General features: G+C 35.0%; 1 protein-coding gene across 5 annotated transcripts in view; it reads left to right on the top strand.

Moving 5' to 3' along the window:
• Positions 1 to 2408: 2408 nt before the first annotated feature.
• Positions 2409 to 18785, top strand: part of LOC143227827 (caspase-2-like) — a 34029-nt gene continuing 17652 nt past the window's right edge. For 2 of the 5 annotated variants that reach the window (XM_076459094.1, XM_076459099.1), the window contains exons 1-3: positions 2591 to 2832; positions 5445 to 5588; positions 8735 to 8957. In XM_076459094.1, coding sequence (XP_076315209.1) covers positions 5457 to 5588; positions 8735 to 8957 — 355 coding nt within the window. In that variant the 5' untranslated portion in view covers positions 2591 to 2832; positions 5445 to 5456. Of the gene's footprint in view, positions 2427 to 2590; positions 2833 to 5444; positions 5589 to 8734; positions 8958 to 18785 lie in introns of those variants that run through there. The other 3 variants (XM_076459098.1, XM_076459095.1, XM_076459096.1) reach the window with 3 other exon arrangements.

Below are 18785 nucleotides of genomic sequence, written 5' to 3'. Positions count from 1 at the left end.
CTACCACACGGGCTCCAGCCCCGTTTATATCTGACAATACCCCAAATTTACAACTGGTGTCTTAAAAAAATCATAATAAAAAGAAACATGATCAACATCGTATTGACACATCAAAATTTCACTCGCTCATGGGCAGGAATTCTTAAAGGACTTAGCGACACCTCTGGAATAGTGTAAATGGTATTTTGGAAATTATGACGTGTCTTATTAAACATGGATAATTTTACACCTTACACCGGGTTTGGAGACCGCTGTACAAAACGAAAAGATCGTTTTATGACCGTAATTTGTTAGTTTTGAAATAATGCTGCCATTAGGCTTGTGATATCTAACAAACTGAACAAAAAATCTGTATGCAGTAACTTTAAGGCTGATTTTCACAGGATAGAATTTTCTGTTACAATAGTTTACAAAGCATATATATATTCTTTCTGTTCGAAAACCGTTAAGTCGTGTGTAATGTTTTATCACTTTGGTTTTCTTACCCAGTTTACATAACGCAAGTAGTAATTAAAATAAAGGGTGAGAACTTATGAGGTTGGGTACAGACAATTTAGGTCTGGGGTCCTCGAGAGCCCAAGAAAAATATAGGAGACAAAGTTAGCTACGATCAGCCCGGCATGAGTAGGTGGTTAAGGTACTCAACTTGTAATTTGAGGGTCGCGGGTTCGAATCCGCATCGCACTACACATGTTCGCCATTTTAGCCATGGGGGCGTTATAATGTGATGGTGAATCCCACTATTCATTGGTAAAAGAGTAGCCCAAGAGTTGGCAGTGGGTAGAGCTGACTAGCTGCCTTCCCTCTAGTTTTACACTGCAAGAATTAGGGACGGCTAGTGCAGATAGCCCTCGTGTAGCTTTGCGTGGAATTTAAGCCAAATCTGCAAGATCGCAGTTTTAACATTTAGGGAGGTAAAAAATATTACTCTCCTTGAATAACACTCTTTGAAACTGCAAATGGAGCTTGAAATAGTGACTGAAAAAAGTGGGATACATAAATCACAAATAGACAAGTAGTATTATATGTTCACATTTTTTAAAAATATTTTAAGCACTTCAAAAAACAATGAAAACAATGAGTCAACCCATTATTTCATAAGTATTAAGTTATATTGCATGCTCAAAATACACAAATGTATTTATGTTACATGTGCCTTTCTGTCGAGTTGTCCTTTTCTGCAAACATGCTCGCTCTTTCAGCCGTGGGTGACGTTATAATGTGCAGTCAATCCCACTATTCGTTGGTAAAAGAGTAGCCCAAGAGTTGGCGGTGAGTGATGATGAGTATCTGCCTTCTCTCTGGTCCCACACTGCAAAATTAGGGACGGCTAGCGCAGATAGCCCTCGTGTAGTTTTGTGCGAAATTCAAAACAAACAAACAAACTGTCCCTAGTTTAGCTAGAGGGGAAGATAGCTAATAAACACTACTCCCCGCTATTTATTGGACTACTCTATGAATAATAGGATTGATCGTTACATTATAACGCACCCACGGTTTATAGACTCAGAATCTTCGGTGTGACGGGATGCGATCCCATAAGTTAATCACTTTAAACACTAGGCCAGGCCTATATTTATAATCGTAGCAGCCATGTCTGATATTTAAATTGTCATATAATTTTTCGTTAAACATTTTATTTTTACATAACTGTTTGGAGCTTTGAAGATTTATACTTTTGAAATTGTACGTAAAATAAGTTTAATTTACCATATTAAATAATATATCTTATTAGAAGTTTTTCTATTTACACTTGCCTTCTTTAACCATCTTTTTTTTTATGCTTATTTGGTTTCTGTAATTTTTTTTATTGCTGTTTGATAATGTTTTTTTGACGAGGATCAATCAACAATTACAATATATTTGATTGTATATATTAAATCTATATACCACATGTGTTTAAATGTCCATGTTAAATGTGTTTGAGATTAGTAACAGTTTATCGTTTAACTTTTATATTATTTTTCACATATATTTTAGCTTTGAATGTATTGTTTTTGAATTTCGCGCAAAGCTACACGAGAGCTGTCTACGCTAGCCGTCTCTCATTTTGCAGTGTAAGAGCAGAGGGAAGGCAGCTAGTCATCACCACCCACCGCCAACTCTTGGGTTACTATTATACCAACGAATAGTGGGATTGACCGTCACATTATAATGCCCCCATGGCTGAAAGGGCGAGTATGTTTGGTGTGACGGGGATTCGAACCGGCGACCCAAAGATTATGAGTCAAGTGCCTTCATTACTTGGCCATGTTGGGCCTTTTAAAGGTATCCAATAAAAATTATTTTTCTCACTTAATTGATCATGTTCAGGTAATGTACTAATTTTAGTAATATTTTGTTCATTGTTCACCAGGAGATGGTCATCAATTTTATGAATTTTCAACGATAGTATTTGAGGTTTGATTCCTCGCGGGGAACAAATTGTAGGTAACCCATTATGTAGCTTTACACTAAAATTAAAAATATATATAATTATTTTTAAAACGTGTGAATTAAATACCGTAGGGCTTATTTATATATTTTCTAACTTTTTTGCAATTAACTCGTAACATTGAAAAATATCATCAGAAAAAAATATCGTTTTATCTTTTTTGGTGACGCTTCTTTTGAACTCGCAGCCCACGATGTAATATTGTGGATCACATATTTTCAGTTTAGTAGTTGGATGAGAGTATTATACTACAAATGGTTTGATTACAAGAAGATTAGTTTTGCTTCCATTATATGTTATTATTTTATTTCCGTTTTTATTTATTTCGGTATGTTGAACGGATACATGTAAAGTGTAATCCTTTAAGTTTTATTATTATATTTCATTATTTGAGTGAAGTAAGTTGATCTCTGTATCTGTTTTACTTTTAGAATTTAGATGAATACTCAGTGGGAAAACCAAAATCTTGTTGTTATCAAGTGGCGGTCGAAATATTGCTATATTTATTTAATTATACAAAAAGCCATGACTAATATCCTTCACGAAAGTGTTTTTTTTTTTTTATAAAAGAGACAATAACGATAGCGCTTAGGCTAAATTGAAAATTAAATTCAATAGTCAATGTTTCAAGTTCAATATAGCATTAACAGATTTATTTTGTAAATGTACTTTGAATTTTTGTCTTTAATATTTAAATCTCTTGTTTAATATTTGTAGAAAATTAGAGGTGTTATTGAATTTGTTTTTAGAAATTCTGATAACACTTGTTTTCCAGTTTTTTTATTCGTTATTTATACATCTTAATCATATTAATACTGTGATAATAAAGATAGATGTATATTTAGTTTTGCCATTCAAGTAATGTGGGTATGCTAAGCGTCATCTAGATCCATGTTATTAAAACAAACAAAAAAAGCTTTAAATAACGGGTATTTTGGATGGTAAAATAAAAAATATGAGTGTGTAATTTTTAGGCTAAATGTTAATAATTTTTTTTTTTTTGGGGGGGTTTAATTCTTGATATGGTTGTTTAATTAAAATAGTAAAATTCGTCAGAAGTTAGCTTCCATTATTTGTGGTATAGATTCATAAGTTTACAATTTCCATTATTGTAGGCCTTATTTTGGTCTTTAGTTTGGTATTTTTGCTGTTTTATAACAAGGCAATATGCTGGGTAGTGTCAGAATTCAGTGGCTGATTTCTGATTGTTTTAAAAATCAATTTCAAGTCATGTGATAGTAAATCTAGAATAATTTGCTCTAAAGTTATTACATCTATCCAAGTACAAACTAGTAACCTCCTAAGCCAGTGTTAAATTTACATACTGGGAAGTGTAAACTCAAGGATTTGATTTTTTATTTTGCAGTACTCACAGCAAATAGTCCAATATGACTTTGTTCTAAAAGAAACAACACATTATATTGTAGTGCTCATGCAGTAAACGTAACAGTGGTTTTGCCAACTTATTGTCTAAGCCATGACAGTTCCTGTACTCTGTCTAATCATGCTTCATTTAATGTACCTTCCTTTATATTACCTGGACATTGTTAATTAAGTGGAAATAATTGCTTGTAAGAGTAGACTTTGTGTGACTAAACCTGTTTGCATTTAATTTGAAATTGTATTTACCAATTTCTAAGCCTCATCAACCTTTAAAATATTATAAATGGTCTTAAGCAATAAGTTTGACAAAGAGGTAAGAAAAAAGAATTATCAAAAACTTCTGACTTAAAATCTTTAATAATCAAACTTGGAAGAATGTGAAAACATCTGTTGTTTAGAGTAATTCTTATCAGGAGTATTAAACCAGCTGTTTTGTTTCCATTACAGAAAAACTGCTTGGTATTTACTTTTTGAAAGTGTTCATACAGAAAATTTTCAAACTGAGACTTATTTAGGAAGAACTGAAAACAAAGTTTTGTAATTGCATATATACAGATAGATGAGTTGTCGGTTAGTGACAATAAAGTAACTTGTTAATATGTTTATATTAATTATGGTATCACAGTGTATATGTATGAAATGAACACTCATAATTATAGTTTAAGGTTTCTCGTATCTATTGCTTTAAATTAGTGGAGATAAATCCCATTTATTTTCCCAATTTGTTAACTGATTATGAAATGTCTTTCTCATGAATCACTGTTACAAGTGTAAATTATTGTAATTGGTAACTTCAGGGTTAAACCTTTGTACATGGGTGAAGAACAAAGCAAGCATACCATAATCTTTTATAAAGTGCCATTCAATTGTGTGTTATGTATGTGATGTCAGAGTATAACTGTTGATTTTACCCAACATTGGTTTAGTGACAGTTTATGATAGAGGAGATGCATTATACTGAGATACTGACAAAACTGTAGAAATGCATTCAGGGGGATTTACAGGTTGTGCAAATGCACTCTGCAAATTGTGTGATGGACAAATGTATTTTTATTCTCACATGAACATTATCTTGCACTTTGTCAAAGTCAGATGACATTGTCAACTTGCAGACTCATTTTTATTCAAATAATCTTGTAACACATCTGATTTTGTTCTCACAAGAAATGGGTTTATACACAATATTAGAAGCTTGTCATGCCGATACACATTAAATTTGGAATTATTGTTAACATTCATTCGCCAATATGGGGTTATCTGGTGGACATCCAGTTGAAGAACTCGTATTAGGTTTAATCAGTAAATGTTTGAAGTATTGAATCTTATTTGGTTTAAGTTGCACTTGTGTAATAATGTATTAAAGCTGGAAACATAATTTTCTTATTTTATTATAGAGAATGGTTTCTACTGTCTTGGTGTGGCACAGTTAAAAGATATTTGTAAAGAGATGATTACTGTCATGTTTTTAAGATTATTGGAAGTTTAGTCTACAAAAGCTAGGATTACACATTTAGCATGAATCAGACCTCCATTATTGCTATTATCTTTCTATGGTTGAAATTATGTGTTTTATTTTGATAAAAATTAAAACCAATTTGGTTTTCTGGATTTTTATTTATTTGCACAGTGATTGAAACAAATGGATCCAGATCACAGAAAGATCCTGCAGTCAAATTTTGTAAAATTAAGTGAGCTCATAAGTCTTGATGAAATTGTTCCTTTATTGTTGGAGGAACGTGTTTTTACAGAACACATGATGGAAGACATATTGGTAAGTTTAGTTGAAGTAACAGACTGTTAAGAATTATGTGCTAAATTATGTTTGATGGTTTTTCATAAAAAAAAATTGAGAAATGAAATAATAAAAGATGTTTGTTTTATTAATTACTGTAAAACATTTTTACTGCATAAACAAGGTCTGTCTTGAAGCTCAACTTAAGTTTTAGGGTTAAAAAACATTTTAAAATGCTATTGAGCTCATTGACAAACTGTATGATTTTTTTTTTCAGATTCCCCTGACTGTGTGTGTGTTTGTATGTAGTACTTCAATATATATTATCCTGTGTACATTTATTAAAGATAAAATTCACATATAGCATGTTTGCAAACTTTGGAAAGTATGCTTGTAAATTGTATAATTTTGTTCATAATTATATATTTACAATAGCTTATTTAATTAGGACATTTCCATGCCATTTACTGAAATTATACATAAAAGAAATAAAATACTTTCTACAGCCCTGATTAAATTTATAAACATATCTTTCAAAATGCCAATTTGATATAAAGAATTTGAATGTTGTTTGTTCATTTTGAAAAGTGTAAAACTAATTGCAGATGATGAAACGCCAGTAAGTATATGATCAATGGACCATTTAATTTTTGTTTTATTAGACTGGGTTTAAGCATTTTCTGTGTTTTGAGTTTCACAACATGAATAATTAGTTTACTTTCTCAGCTGCAAATTCCAGTAGGGAAATCTTTTAAAATTACTTGTTTCATTTTTGTGCTGATCTAACAATTATTTAAGGGGTAAAAATAATGTAATTATTTTATAACTGGACTTTAAAATTAACACTGTTGGTTTTAATTGATTATTTTCCTCATCCGTTAAATAAATTTAATGACTTCTGTTTAGTTTACAAGTTTCAAAAGCAGAAACCAGTAATAGTAATTTAAATGCACTGTCAGTTGTCCCGACAGTTATTTGTACATTTCTGGAAATGTGTAAAGAATTTTGGTTTCAGTATTCAGATGTTATGAGCTACTGTATGCACATTTTCTTTCACATTTTGGACTTTGTTTGAATTTTTTGTTATTCACAATTTTGATTTACAAAATATTTTTTTCTATTTATTTAATGTATATTGGGTTTTTAAACCATTTCAAGAAAGGCTTAGTGTAATATACAAAATTTAAATATTTATACTATAACTTTTGATTCAGTATGTGACAAAATTTGGTAGACTTTTAGTAAAGATTGAAAGTCGTTGTACACAAAAAATCACATCTTTTTAATGAAATATTTTTACTCAATGTTGGTTGCGAAAATACCAAGACTGTTTCATTACTAGTCCAAGTGTGAAGTGATTTTCATGTTACACCTGAAAAAACTATTCTTCATCCCAAAGTTCTTGGATATTATTTATGTAACTTCTAAAACCTTCTAAATACATTTCAAATGTTTTTTTTTCTCTATCCTAATTAGATGGGGTCTGTCAATTTTATTGACCTCTTAACTGCCATAACAAAATTAGGAACTAAATATAAATTATGCTTTTTTTGTTTTAGAATTACTGGAAATCATAATACAAAAAATACAAATGTTTATTCTAAGTATATTAAATATCAATGTTATACATTTATATATTTAATATGTCCACTTGTGTTTGGTTAACATTACAGAACTTGCATTGATGTGGTGCATGTGCACTCGTGTCACTAAACGCCACATTCAGTAACATAAAACTGACCTTCAGTCTTTACAAAGTGACTTGTCTTGGCTGTGCTTTAGTGGATTATTATTTGGTACATGACAGTCACATTTCAATTACTATACTTTATGTATGTATATAGATTATTACTATTTACAAATAAGTTATTGAAGTGGTTTTTATTATGATGTAGAATAGTAAATAAACAAGTGTAGCAAACAATTATATCTTCTAGTTACGATGACCTTTGTACGAGTTTGCTTCTTGCTTTAGGTTGCTAAGCCTTTTCGAATTTTGCATATGGAGGATGAGAAATTCTGTTTTAGACTTTATATACATACATTTGAAATAACCAAAAATCTAGGATAACTATACTGATACCATAGAATTCCCCTTATTTATGAAGCTTGGTAACTTAGCTCAATTTTGTCTACAAAATGTACTTTTGAGCAGACACAACTTACCTGCTTGAAATCTTGGTTTGAAAGAACAAGATGGCTTCCAAGCAAGTTAAAAGGGCTGAGAAAGCGACTCTGTGGATATTCTGAGTTTTCAGATGGTTATTTACATGTCTTATACTCAAATAAGTATATAGAAAGGATTGTTTCCAAAATTAGAGGCGAGCCAAACCACTGTGTTTGATTCAGTATGTAAGCAATATATTGACATGTAGGACAGTTATGAGGTTCTTATTTTATGTTTTAACTTGTCAGTATTGGTAACTTAAGTTTTTAATTTGTGTGAAACCATGGAATAAATATGTCAAAATCACAAACATCTAATTTCAACCAGTGCTACATTCAACATACTACGTGTCTCTCAAAAAATTAATAGTTAGGTTTGTTATTTTAGTATGTAGTTTTAAATTCATAAATTAACTAATATATAATACTAAAATTTGAATTATAATTACATTTTGTTACCATGCATATTGCTGTTAATTCATAAATTGGTAGTTTAATAAAATTTTGAATGCAAGTCAACAAATGAGATGACATGGCCTTTGACCTGTGACCCATCATGACATGGTTAATAAGCTATGAGCATAACTTGGATCATTGAAACTGTTAGGCCCTTTGTAGTAATTGGGCATGAAATGGTACCAGTGTTTGTTTTCCAAGATTGACAGTAAATGTTATGAAGAAACATATCGTAATAAGAAGTACATAAACGTACATCTGTTAATAAACAGATGAAAAGAATGTGAGTACATATTGCACGTACATATGAAAGAATGACTGTTTTTGTGGAGTGTTATTTATATTAATATGTAATACTGTTATATGGGTGAACATTTATTTTTGTAAACATTTTAAGTGTTTGTTTCCCTAAGAGTATTTGAAAATTAAATGCTGGTAACATGAATAAATTTTAAATTTCATGATGTTGTAACCATATAAACTAAGCTTTCAGGAAACTGCTCTGAGTACAGTTGTACATTAGGTTATCTTTTTTATTTATTTATTTATTTATTTTTTTACAGGCAGAAAATACAGATACTGACCGTAAGCACAAGTTAATGTTAGATCTGCCTCGAAGGGGTCCAAATGCTTTTAAAACATTTTTAGACATTTTATTGAAAACTGGGAACTATGATGCTGCTATGATCCTTGATCCAGACATTGAAATTCCTAATTCAGATATTATATCTTCTGAACACGTGTCATTGCTCACCAGTTCATTCAGACATGTCAGTATAATGCCAGGTATGATGGATATAGTTATCAATATGGATGTTTATAAAAGAATTTCTGTTGAGATATTTAAATAATAAAATACTTTGAAAATAAAGACTGTTAGGTTAATAAATGTAGTAAGTTTGTTTTCAAGAAACCATGTTTTAAGTTTGTGCAGAATAAATTAGCAGCATTCTGCAAAAGAAAAGTGGGTAGAGAAAATAGCTCTTCAAATACATAAATCATTATTTTGATGTCACTTCCTTTCCTAAAGTTTTTTGGAACAAGATGCAGGTCTTTCATTTTGAAGATGAACTCTCTTTATTTTGAGTTTGGCTTTACAATCAATTGTGCGACTGAAAACAATGACTATAATAATTTAACTTTATGGGATAATCACGTTTCTCAAGGCTGTATCCAAATCCACTGAAAGATCACCCATACTGGACTCTACATTCCTTGGGACTCAGCACATGAAACAAAACAAAAACTCAACATGCTAAGAAACCAAATAAACACAGCCATAAAACTATGCTCACCAGATAAAATTAACGACAAATTAGACAATAAAACAATACTTCATCAACATCAACAAGTTTCCTCCACAAACTGTAGAAAACATTATATGCACACATCTAGACATAAAGCAAAATCAACTAACTGAAGTAAATATACCCCACAATTTAAAAAATCATGAAACCAGATACTGCTGCATACCATATATTCCTGATATCAGCAGAAAAATAACCAACATTTGGCAAAAACTAGCAACAAAATATTACATTCCAGTAAATACCAAATTTATTCAAAAACCAGGCACAAAACTGAAGTCTATATTATGTAAAAACTACACTGACAAACACCACACCAACATTATTTATAAAATACAATGTGATAACTGCCACAACTTCTATATTGGAGAAACAAGTAGAAAAATGGAAACCAGATTCAAAGAACACAAAAAGTCCCCTTCACACGTTTTCAACACTGAAAATCAAATAAACCCAACAAAACCATAGAAAATACCCAGATACTAAATAAAGAAACAAACAAAAGCAAAATTAAAGAAGCCTTACTTATACAAAAACTCAAGCCCAAAATAAACCAATACAAAGGAACACCTTTATACCTATATTAATAAATATATCCAACATCTAAGCACACCCTCTACATTCCTACATTCAATTACACAAACACCTTCAAACATGTGGTTAGCTACTGGTCAGTAACCCTTTCTTTGTGAACCTGATGATGACCAAAGAAGGTCAAAACATTGTTCATTCCTCTACTAGTGTTTTCTCTACCCATACCAGCTGTTTTTAAATATATAATTTTCTCTACAAGTGGGTTTTCTCATCATCATGGATTATAATATCCTATCAGTCTGAGGACAAAGTAAACAAGAGGAACAAATTACTACTTTTCCCATAATTTTTCAAATCTGAAGCATTGAAGGTGTATAGCTTGTTAAACAGAAAAAAATGCTTAACATTTAAATATGATATTTTGTGGCACTGCAAGAAAGGAATAGAATATCATTGGAGAGTGCACTAGTACTCTAGATATGTGTAGATATGGCATGGATGTCATTGTAAAATTGTCATAAAAGCAGTATTCTAAAGTTAACTGAAGGTGAGGTGTGATAATTATAAAAGCTGAGATCAGATTCAAATGTCTAGCTTTTGATAGATAAAATGGGGAAGCTAGTAACGTAGGGATTTTATTATCCATGTAAAGTTGAGACAGCTTAGTTTGCTATGTGATCAGCAGCCGGTCAAGTGATATGTCCATTTCCATTGCAGACTTTTTTTGAAGTTCTTCTTTTTAAGGCCAGTTGTCTGCCTTGCATAGTTTTTATTTATTTTTTTGATATGTCTTGTCTTACAAAGTAACTTTTCTCGGTCATTACTGCCTTCTATCTGTGCAAATGTTCAATGCTTTCACTTCCTGCTTCTGCATATTCACATGTAAATGATTTATGAAGCAGTAGGAATGTGACACAAACCCTATCGTAACCAGTGCCTCCTTAACACAATTTCACTCATTAATCACTTCTTCATTGGCCGTAGTACGGTACAGATGTACTTGCTTTTACTCAGATTTGTTAATGTTTTCCTTTATATTATATTTCTCATATTTCTTTACATGTTTGAAATGTGAAAGGTTCTTTTTTCAACTTTTCAGTCATTTTTGTTCATGTTTTTTCTTTTGCTTCATGTTTGGGCTTGTCACTATGTGCTTGCAGTTTCAGGTAGTTATACCTACCACAAGATTTACTGCTGCTCTGAGTTTTCAAACTAATACAGTCAGGTTGAGTATTTCACTTATTGGTCAAGGATGTGACAGCAGTAACTTGATGAGAAATGTTTATGCTCATGCAACCATCATCACCACACAATAAATATTCTGTCATGTCTGCTCCTGGGTTGTCTGACAAGGGAGGGCCTTTACTCTTTGTGGAATTAATTAATCAAGTTTGTGCTGTCTTATCCTTAACTCCTGTGATTTTCAGTTTGCCCTCCTTGGTGATGAATCTGTGGGCCAACATTTTGTTGTTCCCTTTCTCATCCCCTTGGTGTGGATTTCAGTACGTGGTGAGGGAACCTCCCAGAGAAGGTTTTGTTCTTTCAGTTTACCTCCTCTGGGATCTAAACATCCACCCACGTTTGCTGTGCATGGCAACCTCTGAAGAGGAGGAGAGGATCTTGATGGTGAAGGGTTCCACCTCTAACACACCACTTTGGCCTTAAATTCCTGTAGATGAAAACCTTGGGTTGGCCTTCCTAGGGTCAATTGGCTGGTCAACTTGGGCCATGGTCGTGGTTTTTTGACATGTTCTTATTGTGGTGGAAAGGACTACAATGCCTTATAGGAAACAGAGCCTCATTGCTTTAATTTTAATGGCTTTCACTCATCCTACTTTCGTTCTTGCCCCAACTGGAGGGAAGAAAAAGAGGTGCAGCATTTGAAAACAATTCAAAACATTACTTACCCTGAAGCTGGAAAGTTACTGTCCACCACTTCATCTCAAATGTATGCTGCTGCACTTCATTCCATTATTACAGTTGTAGTGCAAATGGATCTCTCTGTGCCTACAAAGGAATTATTCTCAAACCATATGAAAAGTCTTTTGACCTCCATGGTTAAGAAAGTCGATAAATCAATGTTAAAACCCATCTCTGTCCCTTACATTCATTCAAGCAAACCCCACAATCTACATCCTTTGGTTCTGGGTATGGTCATTTCTATGGGTGCATCTTCTTCTCCTGCCCCACGATGCAAAATGATTATTCATTCATGTTCTCAGTTGCTGGAATCTTCTTCCAGTGACAGAGACCTGCCCAATCAACCAAGGTCGATGCAGGTTGATAGACCTCCCTTGAATAAAGATAATAAAGAAGAATGACGTGATCATAAACAGAAGGGCTCTCCACCCAATTTGTCTTGCACATAAATAAAAATGGCCACTTTGATGCAATGGAACCATAGAGGTTTACATTCTAATCTGGATGACATCAAAGCACTGATTGCTTCTTACCATCCTATGTATCTTTTTTTTACAGGAGAGATTTTTAAAACCTGCTGACACAGTCATCTTTTGGCAGTTTTCTTTTTATGGAAATGACAGGTTGTGTGATGGACAAGTGCATGGAGGGCTGGCACTGTTGGTTGATCAGCACATTCTCATCCTGTATTTATCACTCAACACACTCTTGGAGGCTGTAGCCATTTGTGTTTCCATGGGTTGTAACAACAATGTTTGTTTTCCCTACATGTTTTCTGAAGAAACTTATGATCAATCAGACCTTGATGCTCTCGTTTAGCAGTTGTCATTTTCCTTTTTAATCCTGGGGGACTTTAATGGACCTAATCCCCTTTTAGAAGGTGTTGATATTGATGGAAGGGGTTGCTCCATAGAGCGTATGCTCTCATATCACAACCTTTCTCTTTTCAGTTCTGGTTCTTATACTTATTTTTATGCACCTCGTCAGTCTTTCACTGCTGTTGATCTCTGTTTGCTCCCCTTCACTATTGTCACTTTTCATGAAGGCAGTGATAATATTCCTATTATTTTGAGAGAGACTAGCTGTGGTTGATTCCACCTGACCAGTGCACTCTGGTGGGAGCTTGATTAACCACTTGGTCCTCTTTCACTGCTCTTGGAGGAATTAATCCTGCCATCATCTGTATGCCATCAACAGTTACTGTGTGGAAGCAGTGACTGAATGTATTATACAGACAGCTGCTCAATGTATTCTTGAAGTCTCTACATGTTTTCCATGATATCCTCATCCATGGTGGAATCCTTCTTGCCACATGGCATGGAAGGCTCAAAAACAGGCCTGGGATACCTTTTGTAGATATCTCACACCCTTGAACCACATTGCTTTCCAGCAAGCCCATGCACATGCTCAGCAGGTAAGACAACCAAAGCCAGAAGGAATCTTGGAATAAGTTCATAATAAGCATCTCTTCTACCACCAGTTCCAAAGTCATATGCTACAAGATTCAAAAGGTCAGTGAGAAGTATAATTCTGCCCCACTTTCAATCTTGCTCTCTGATGACCAGGAAGTAGCTGATGCCCAGAGCATCGCTGATACTCTCTGTGAAAGCTTTTGCTGGGTATTCAGCACTTCTGCTCCATCTTCCACCTTCTTAGCCATCAAGATCTAGGCAGAGCGATCACCTTTTTCCTTTCAGGCCGATTGTCTCTATGACTGAAATTGCCCCTTTTCACTGGTGGAACTAAAACTGGCAGTACGTTGGTTTGACCTGATGGTATACAGTACGAGATGCTTTGCCATCTATCTCCTGCTTCTCTTGCTATTCATCTGATTGTTTTTAACTGGATCTGGCAGGAGAATTGTTTTCCTGATGCCTGGCACCAGGCTATTGCCCTACCTTTATGTGTGGGAAGGATCCCAAAATTCCTTCAAACTACTGTCCAATTTCTTTGACAAGCTGTCTCTGTAAGACCTCAGAAAGGATTGTTAATGCTTGTCTTGTTTGGTTCCTTGAATCAAACAATCTGTCTCACCCACCCAGTGTGGGTTCCAATGACAATGCTCCACCATGGACCACTTGATTCGACTTGAAACATCAATCAGAGAAGCCTTTCTCAAATGCCAACATCTTGTATCAATATTCTTTGACATTGAGAAGGCTTACGACACAACATGGAGGTATGGCATTTTGCGAGACCTCCATATATATAGGTTACGAGGCCATTTACCCATGTTTATTAAAAAAATTTTAATGGACAGGAGATTCCAAGTTCATGTGGGTTTGACACTTTCCAGTTCTACAGGAACTTGGGGTCCCTCAGGGCTGTGTTTTGAGTGTCACACGTTTCAGTATAAAGATAAATGCCATCACTGAACAACTCCCTCTCACTATTGCAAATGGGCTGTATATCGACGACTGACATGAGATGTGAAAGTCGTCGAACATGATAATATATTGAGCGGCAACTACAAACTGCCCTCAATCATGTACTGAAGTGGACTATGCCGAATGGCTTTAATTTCTCTCTCTGTAAAATCGTTTGCATGCACTTTTGCTGCCAACGGGGTATTCACCCTGATCCTGAACTTCGTTTTGGTGAAGTTTTGCTGCCAGTGGTCCCTGAGACCAAGTTCTTGGGGTTTATCTTTGACCGTAAGCTGACCTTCATATCACACTTAAAGCAGCTATGGGTCAAATGCACAAGAGCACTGAACATCCTCCGTGTCCTTTCTACTACCAGTTGGGGAGCAGATCGATGTTCTGTGTTAAAGGTATATCGTGCTCTTATTAGACCAAAACTTGGCTGTGGATCAATGGTTTATGGTTCTGCCAGACCCTTGGCCTTAAAGATGCTAGACTCCATTCATCACCAAGGACTTCAACTCTACACTGGGGCTTTCTGCACCTCTCCAGTTTAATACGTTGAATCTCATGAACCTTCTCTGCACCTTCACCGTTTGCAACTATCTTTACTATATTCTTCGAAACTTCATTCCTTACCAAAGCATCTCACCTGGGGATGTGTTTTCCTTCCTCAGTGGGCCGTACTTTTTCAGAACAGATGATCTGCCATTGCTCCATTTGGCCTTCGCATCCAGGCTCAATTGGATGACTTGGGTCTGTCCTTGGATAACATTGCAGATTCCGCAGGTGAGCCCATCCCACCATGGCTTATTACAGCCCCCAAATGTGACCTTTCTTTCAGTCATCTGAAAAAGTCAGATACTCCAGATTGGAAGTACCGTCATTTATTTACTGAACATCTTTCAAACAATCATTCCATTCCCATTTATACAGATGGTTCCAAATCAGGTAATTCAGTGGGCTCTGCTATGGTTTGCTGTGGTTCGTTGGTTGGGTGCAGAATCCCCTCTACAGCTTTTGTGTTCACTGCTGAACTGTATGCCATATCTCTTGCCCTGGATCATATTGCAGCTGAGCAGTACTCCAACTGCACCATTTATACTTATTTGCTAAGTTCTATACTTGCCTTGGAATCTCTACACGTTGGCTCACACCCTGTTCTCACTGATATTCAAAACCGACGGGCCCATTTCTCATTAACTGCTACTTCTATCCAGTTTTTCTGGATACCAGGCCATGTTGGTATTCGTGGGAACGAGCTTGCAGACACAGCAGCTAAATCTGTCTGCTCTGGCACTATCACCACTGTGCCTATTCCGTACATGGACTATGGTCTTGTATTCAAGGCTCTGCTCCGTGCCAGCTGGCAGTCCACTTGGAGCGAGCAATGCGACAACAAGCTTTTCAAATAAAGCCCTATATTGGGCTTTGGCCATCTAGCTTCCGTAAAGTTCGGAAGGAGGAAGTTGTTCTAACTAGATTATGCATTGGTCACAGTTTTTTAACTCATCGTTTTCTTTTATCTGGAACTGATGCACCAGTGTGTAGTTTGTGTAACACTCAAATCACTATCAGCCACATTTTACTTTCTTACCATCGTTACGATTCTCAACGATGGCAATATTTTAAACATGTTTTTTCCCAGGGTTTATCTGTAACATTGGACAGTGTTATTGGTGATGGTGACACTGTCCACCTTGATAAAGTTTTTAGTTTTTTAATGGCCATTAATCTTTTTAATTTCATTTAAGTGTTGGATATTTATTCATTACACCTTTTTAATTGTGGTTCCCTTTTCACAATTACATTCTCTCTAGTTCAATTTGACATTGAAAAATGGCCAGAACATTAAATAATTTGACACCAGGACTGTAAAGGCCAACTTCAGGTGACTAACACTGCTGTTTGAACTACCCATTAGTCGTCCTGGCAAGTTGTTATTCCAATTTTGCTGCATGTCTTTTACACTTTTATTACTTTACCCTTTGGTATTGGCCATAATGACACATAACCCGGAACCAGGACTGGAAAGGCCAACTTCAGGTGACTGACAGTGGTTCTTGTACTTACCTGTTAGTCTTCCTGGCGGGTTATGATCATTACCATTTTGCTAGAGTAAGTCCTTTACAACTTCTCTTACTCTGCTTTCTCTCTTAACATTGTAGACTAGATGTCAACATTGGTTTTATGCTTTTTCTGTTTTTCAATGATGTTTTGTTTTACCTTCATTTCCTTTTCTGTATTTTATTACATTTAATTTATTTTTACATTTTTACTGGATGTTTGGCACAGATAGCCTAGCTGCTTTGTGCTATAAAACACTAAATCAATCAATTAATTCGTTGACCTTGAGAAAGCTTATGATACTACATGGAGGTATAGCATTTTGCGAGATCTCCACATATATGGGTTAGGTGAGCATTTGCCCATTTTTATTAATTTTTTTATGGGCAGGAATTCTAAGTTTGTGTGGGTTTTACACTTTCTCGTTCTTTTCTACAAGAACTTGGAGTCCTTTAGGGCTCTGTTTTGAGTGTCACACTTTTCAGTATAAAGATCAATGCCATCACTAAACAATTCTCTTTTTATGTTGCAAATGGCTCTATGTCGATGACTTTCACATTTCATGTCAGTCATTGAACATGAGGTATATTGAGCAGCAGCTACAGACTGCCCTTAATCATTTATTGAAGTGAACCACAGCAAACAGTTTTAACTTTTCTCTCTCTAAAACCGTTTGCATGCACTTTTGCCACCAACGGTATTCACCTCAATCCTGAACTCTGCATTCTTGGGGCTTATCTTTGACTGTAACCTGACCTTTATACTACACATCAAGCAACTATGAGTCAAATGTACAAGAGAGATTAACATCCTCTGTGTCTTCTCTTCCACCTCTTGAGAAGCAGATTGATGTTCTATGCCAAAGATATATTGTGCTCTTATTCTGTTGAAACTAGACTATGGGTCTCTTGTTTGTGGCTATTCTAGGACCTTGGTGTTGAAATGCTGGACCCCATTCATTTGATGAATTTGGTCTATCCTTGGGTAGCATTGCTGTATCCACTAGTCAGCACATCCCACCATGGGTTATTACAATATTTTTTTACATCATCTGAGAAAAGCAGACACTCCCAATTGGAAGTACCATCTTTTATTTACTGAACATCTTTTGAACCATCTCTCCATTCCCTTTTATGAGGATGGTTTGAAATTTGGTGACTCTGTAGGCTTTGCCATGGTTTGTTGTGGTTTGGTGGTTGTGCACAGAATACACTGTACAGTTTCTGTGTTCACTGCTCAACTGTATGCCATTTTTCTTGCTCTGGATCACATAGAAGCTAAGCAGTACTTGAATTGCACTATTTATACTGACTCTGTTAGTTCTCTACTGGCCCTGGGATTGCTTTATGTTAGTTCTCACCGATATTCAAAACCAACTGTCTCATTTCTCTTTAATATCTACTTCTATCCAGTTCTTCTAGATACCAGGCCATGTTGGTACTCATGGGAACAAGCTCACTGACACTTCAGCTCAGTCTGTCTATCACTGCTGTGTCTGTTCCATACATGGAGTGTGGGCCTATATTCAAGGCTTGGCTCTGTGCCAGTTGGCAATCAATTTGGAGTGAATAATGTGAAAACAAGATTTTCCAGATAAAACCCTCTTTTGGACTTTGGCTTCTTGCTGATGTAAGGATCAGAAAGAGGAAGTTGTTCTATCTAAACTATGCATTGGTCGGTTTTTTAACTCATTATTTTCTTTTATCTGGGACTGATGCACCAATGTGTTGTTTGTGTGACACTTGGGTCACAGTAAGCTGCATTTTACTGTTACTGTTGTTACAACTCTCAATGATGGCACCATTTTGGGGATGTTTTGTCCCAAGGTTTATCCCTAACATTGGAGAATGTCCTTGGCAACACTGTCAACTGTACAAATGTTTTTATTTTTTAGAGCCATTGGCCTTTTTAATGTTATTTAAGTTTTTAATTTATAAATTTGGCTTTGCTATGTTTTATCTTCATTCCTTTTTGTGAATTTTACTTTATTTTCATTTTTTTCTGGATGTTTGGCATAGATAGCCTAGTTGCTTTGCACCATAAATTGCCAAGCCAACCAACCAGTCAACCCTTTCTCATCTTCCCTTCCATTTTTATTTGTAGGTGAAAAGATGGGTGAGCCTTTGCCTACCATGAAACTGACATACAATTCCAAATGCTTCCAGGTGTCAGACGATTGAAGAATCACTATGGTCTGTTGTATACTCAACAACCAGGGGCCCCCCTATCATATAATGCATGTTATGAGATTGTTTCATGCTTTTCTACCTTTTATGTTTTGCAACACGGTCATAAGAGGGCAAAGAGTATACCTGGTTTGAATGTGGTGCAGTCTATGACTGAGGTGTTATATATTTTATTTTTTGGTTGCACACTTCATGGTTTCTCTCTTCTTGTTTCCTAAAAGAGGATTTTTTTCACCT

Source organism: Tachypleus tridentatus, chromosome 10 (assembly GCF_004210375.1).
Source record: "Tachypleus tridentatus isolate NWPU-2018 chromosome 10, ASM421037v1, whole genome shotgun sequence".
Classification (NCBI taxonomy): Eukaryota; Metazoa; Arthropoda; class Merostomata; order Xiphosura; family Limulidae; genus Tachypleus; species Tachypleus tridentatus.
The sequence above is the reverse complement of the archived record's forward strand: the minus strand, read 5'-3'. Positions and strand labels throughout refer to the sequence as shown.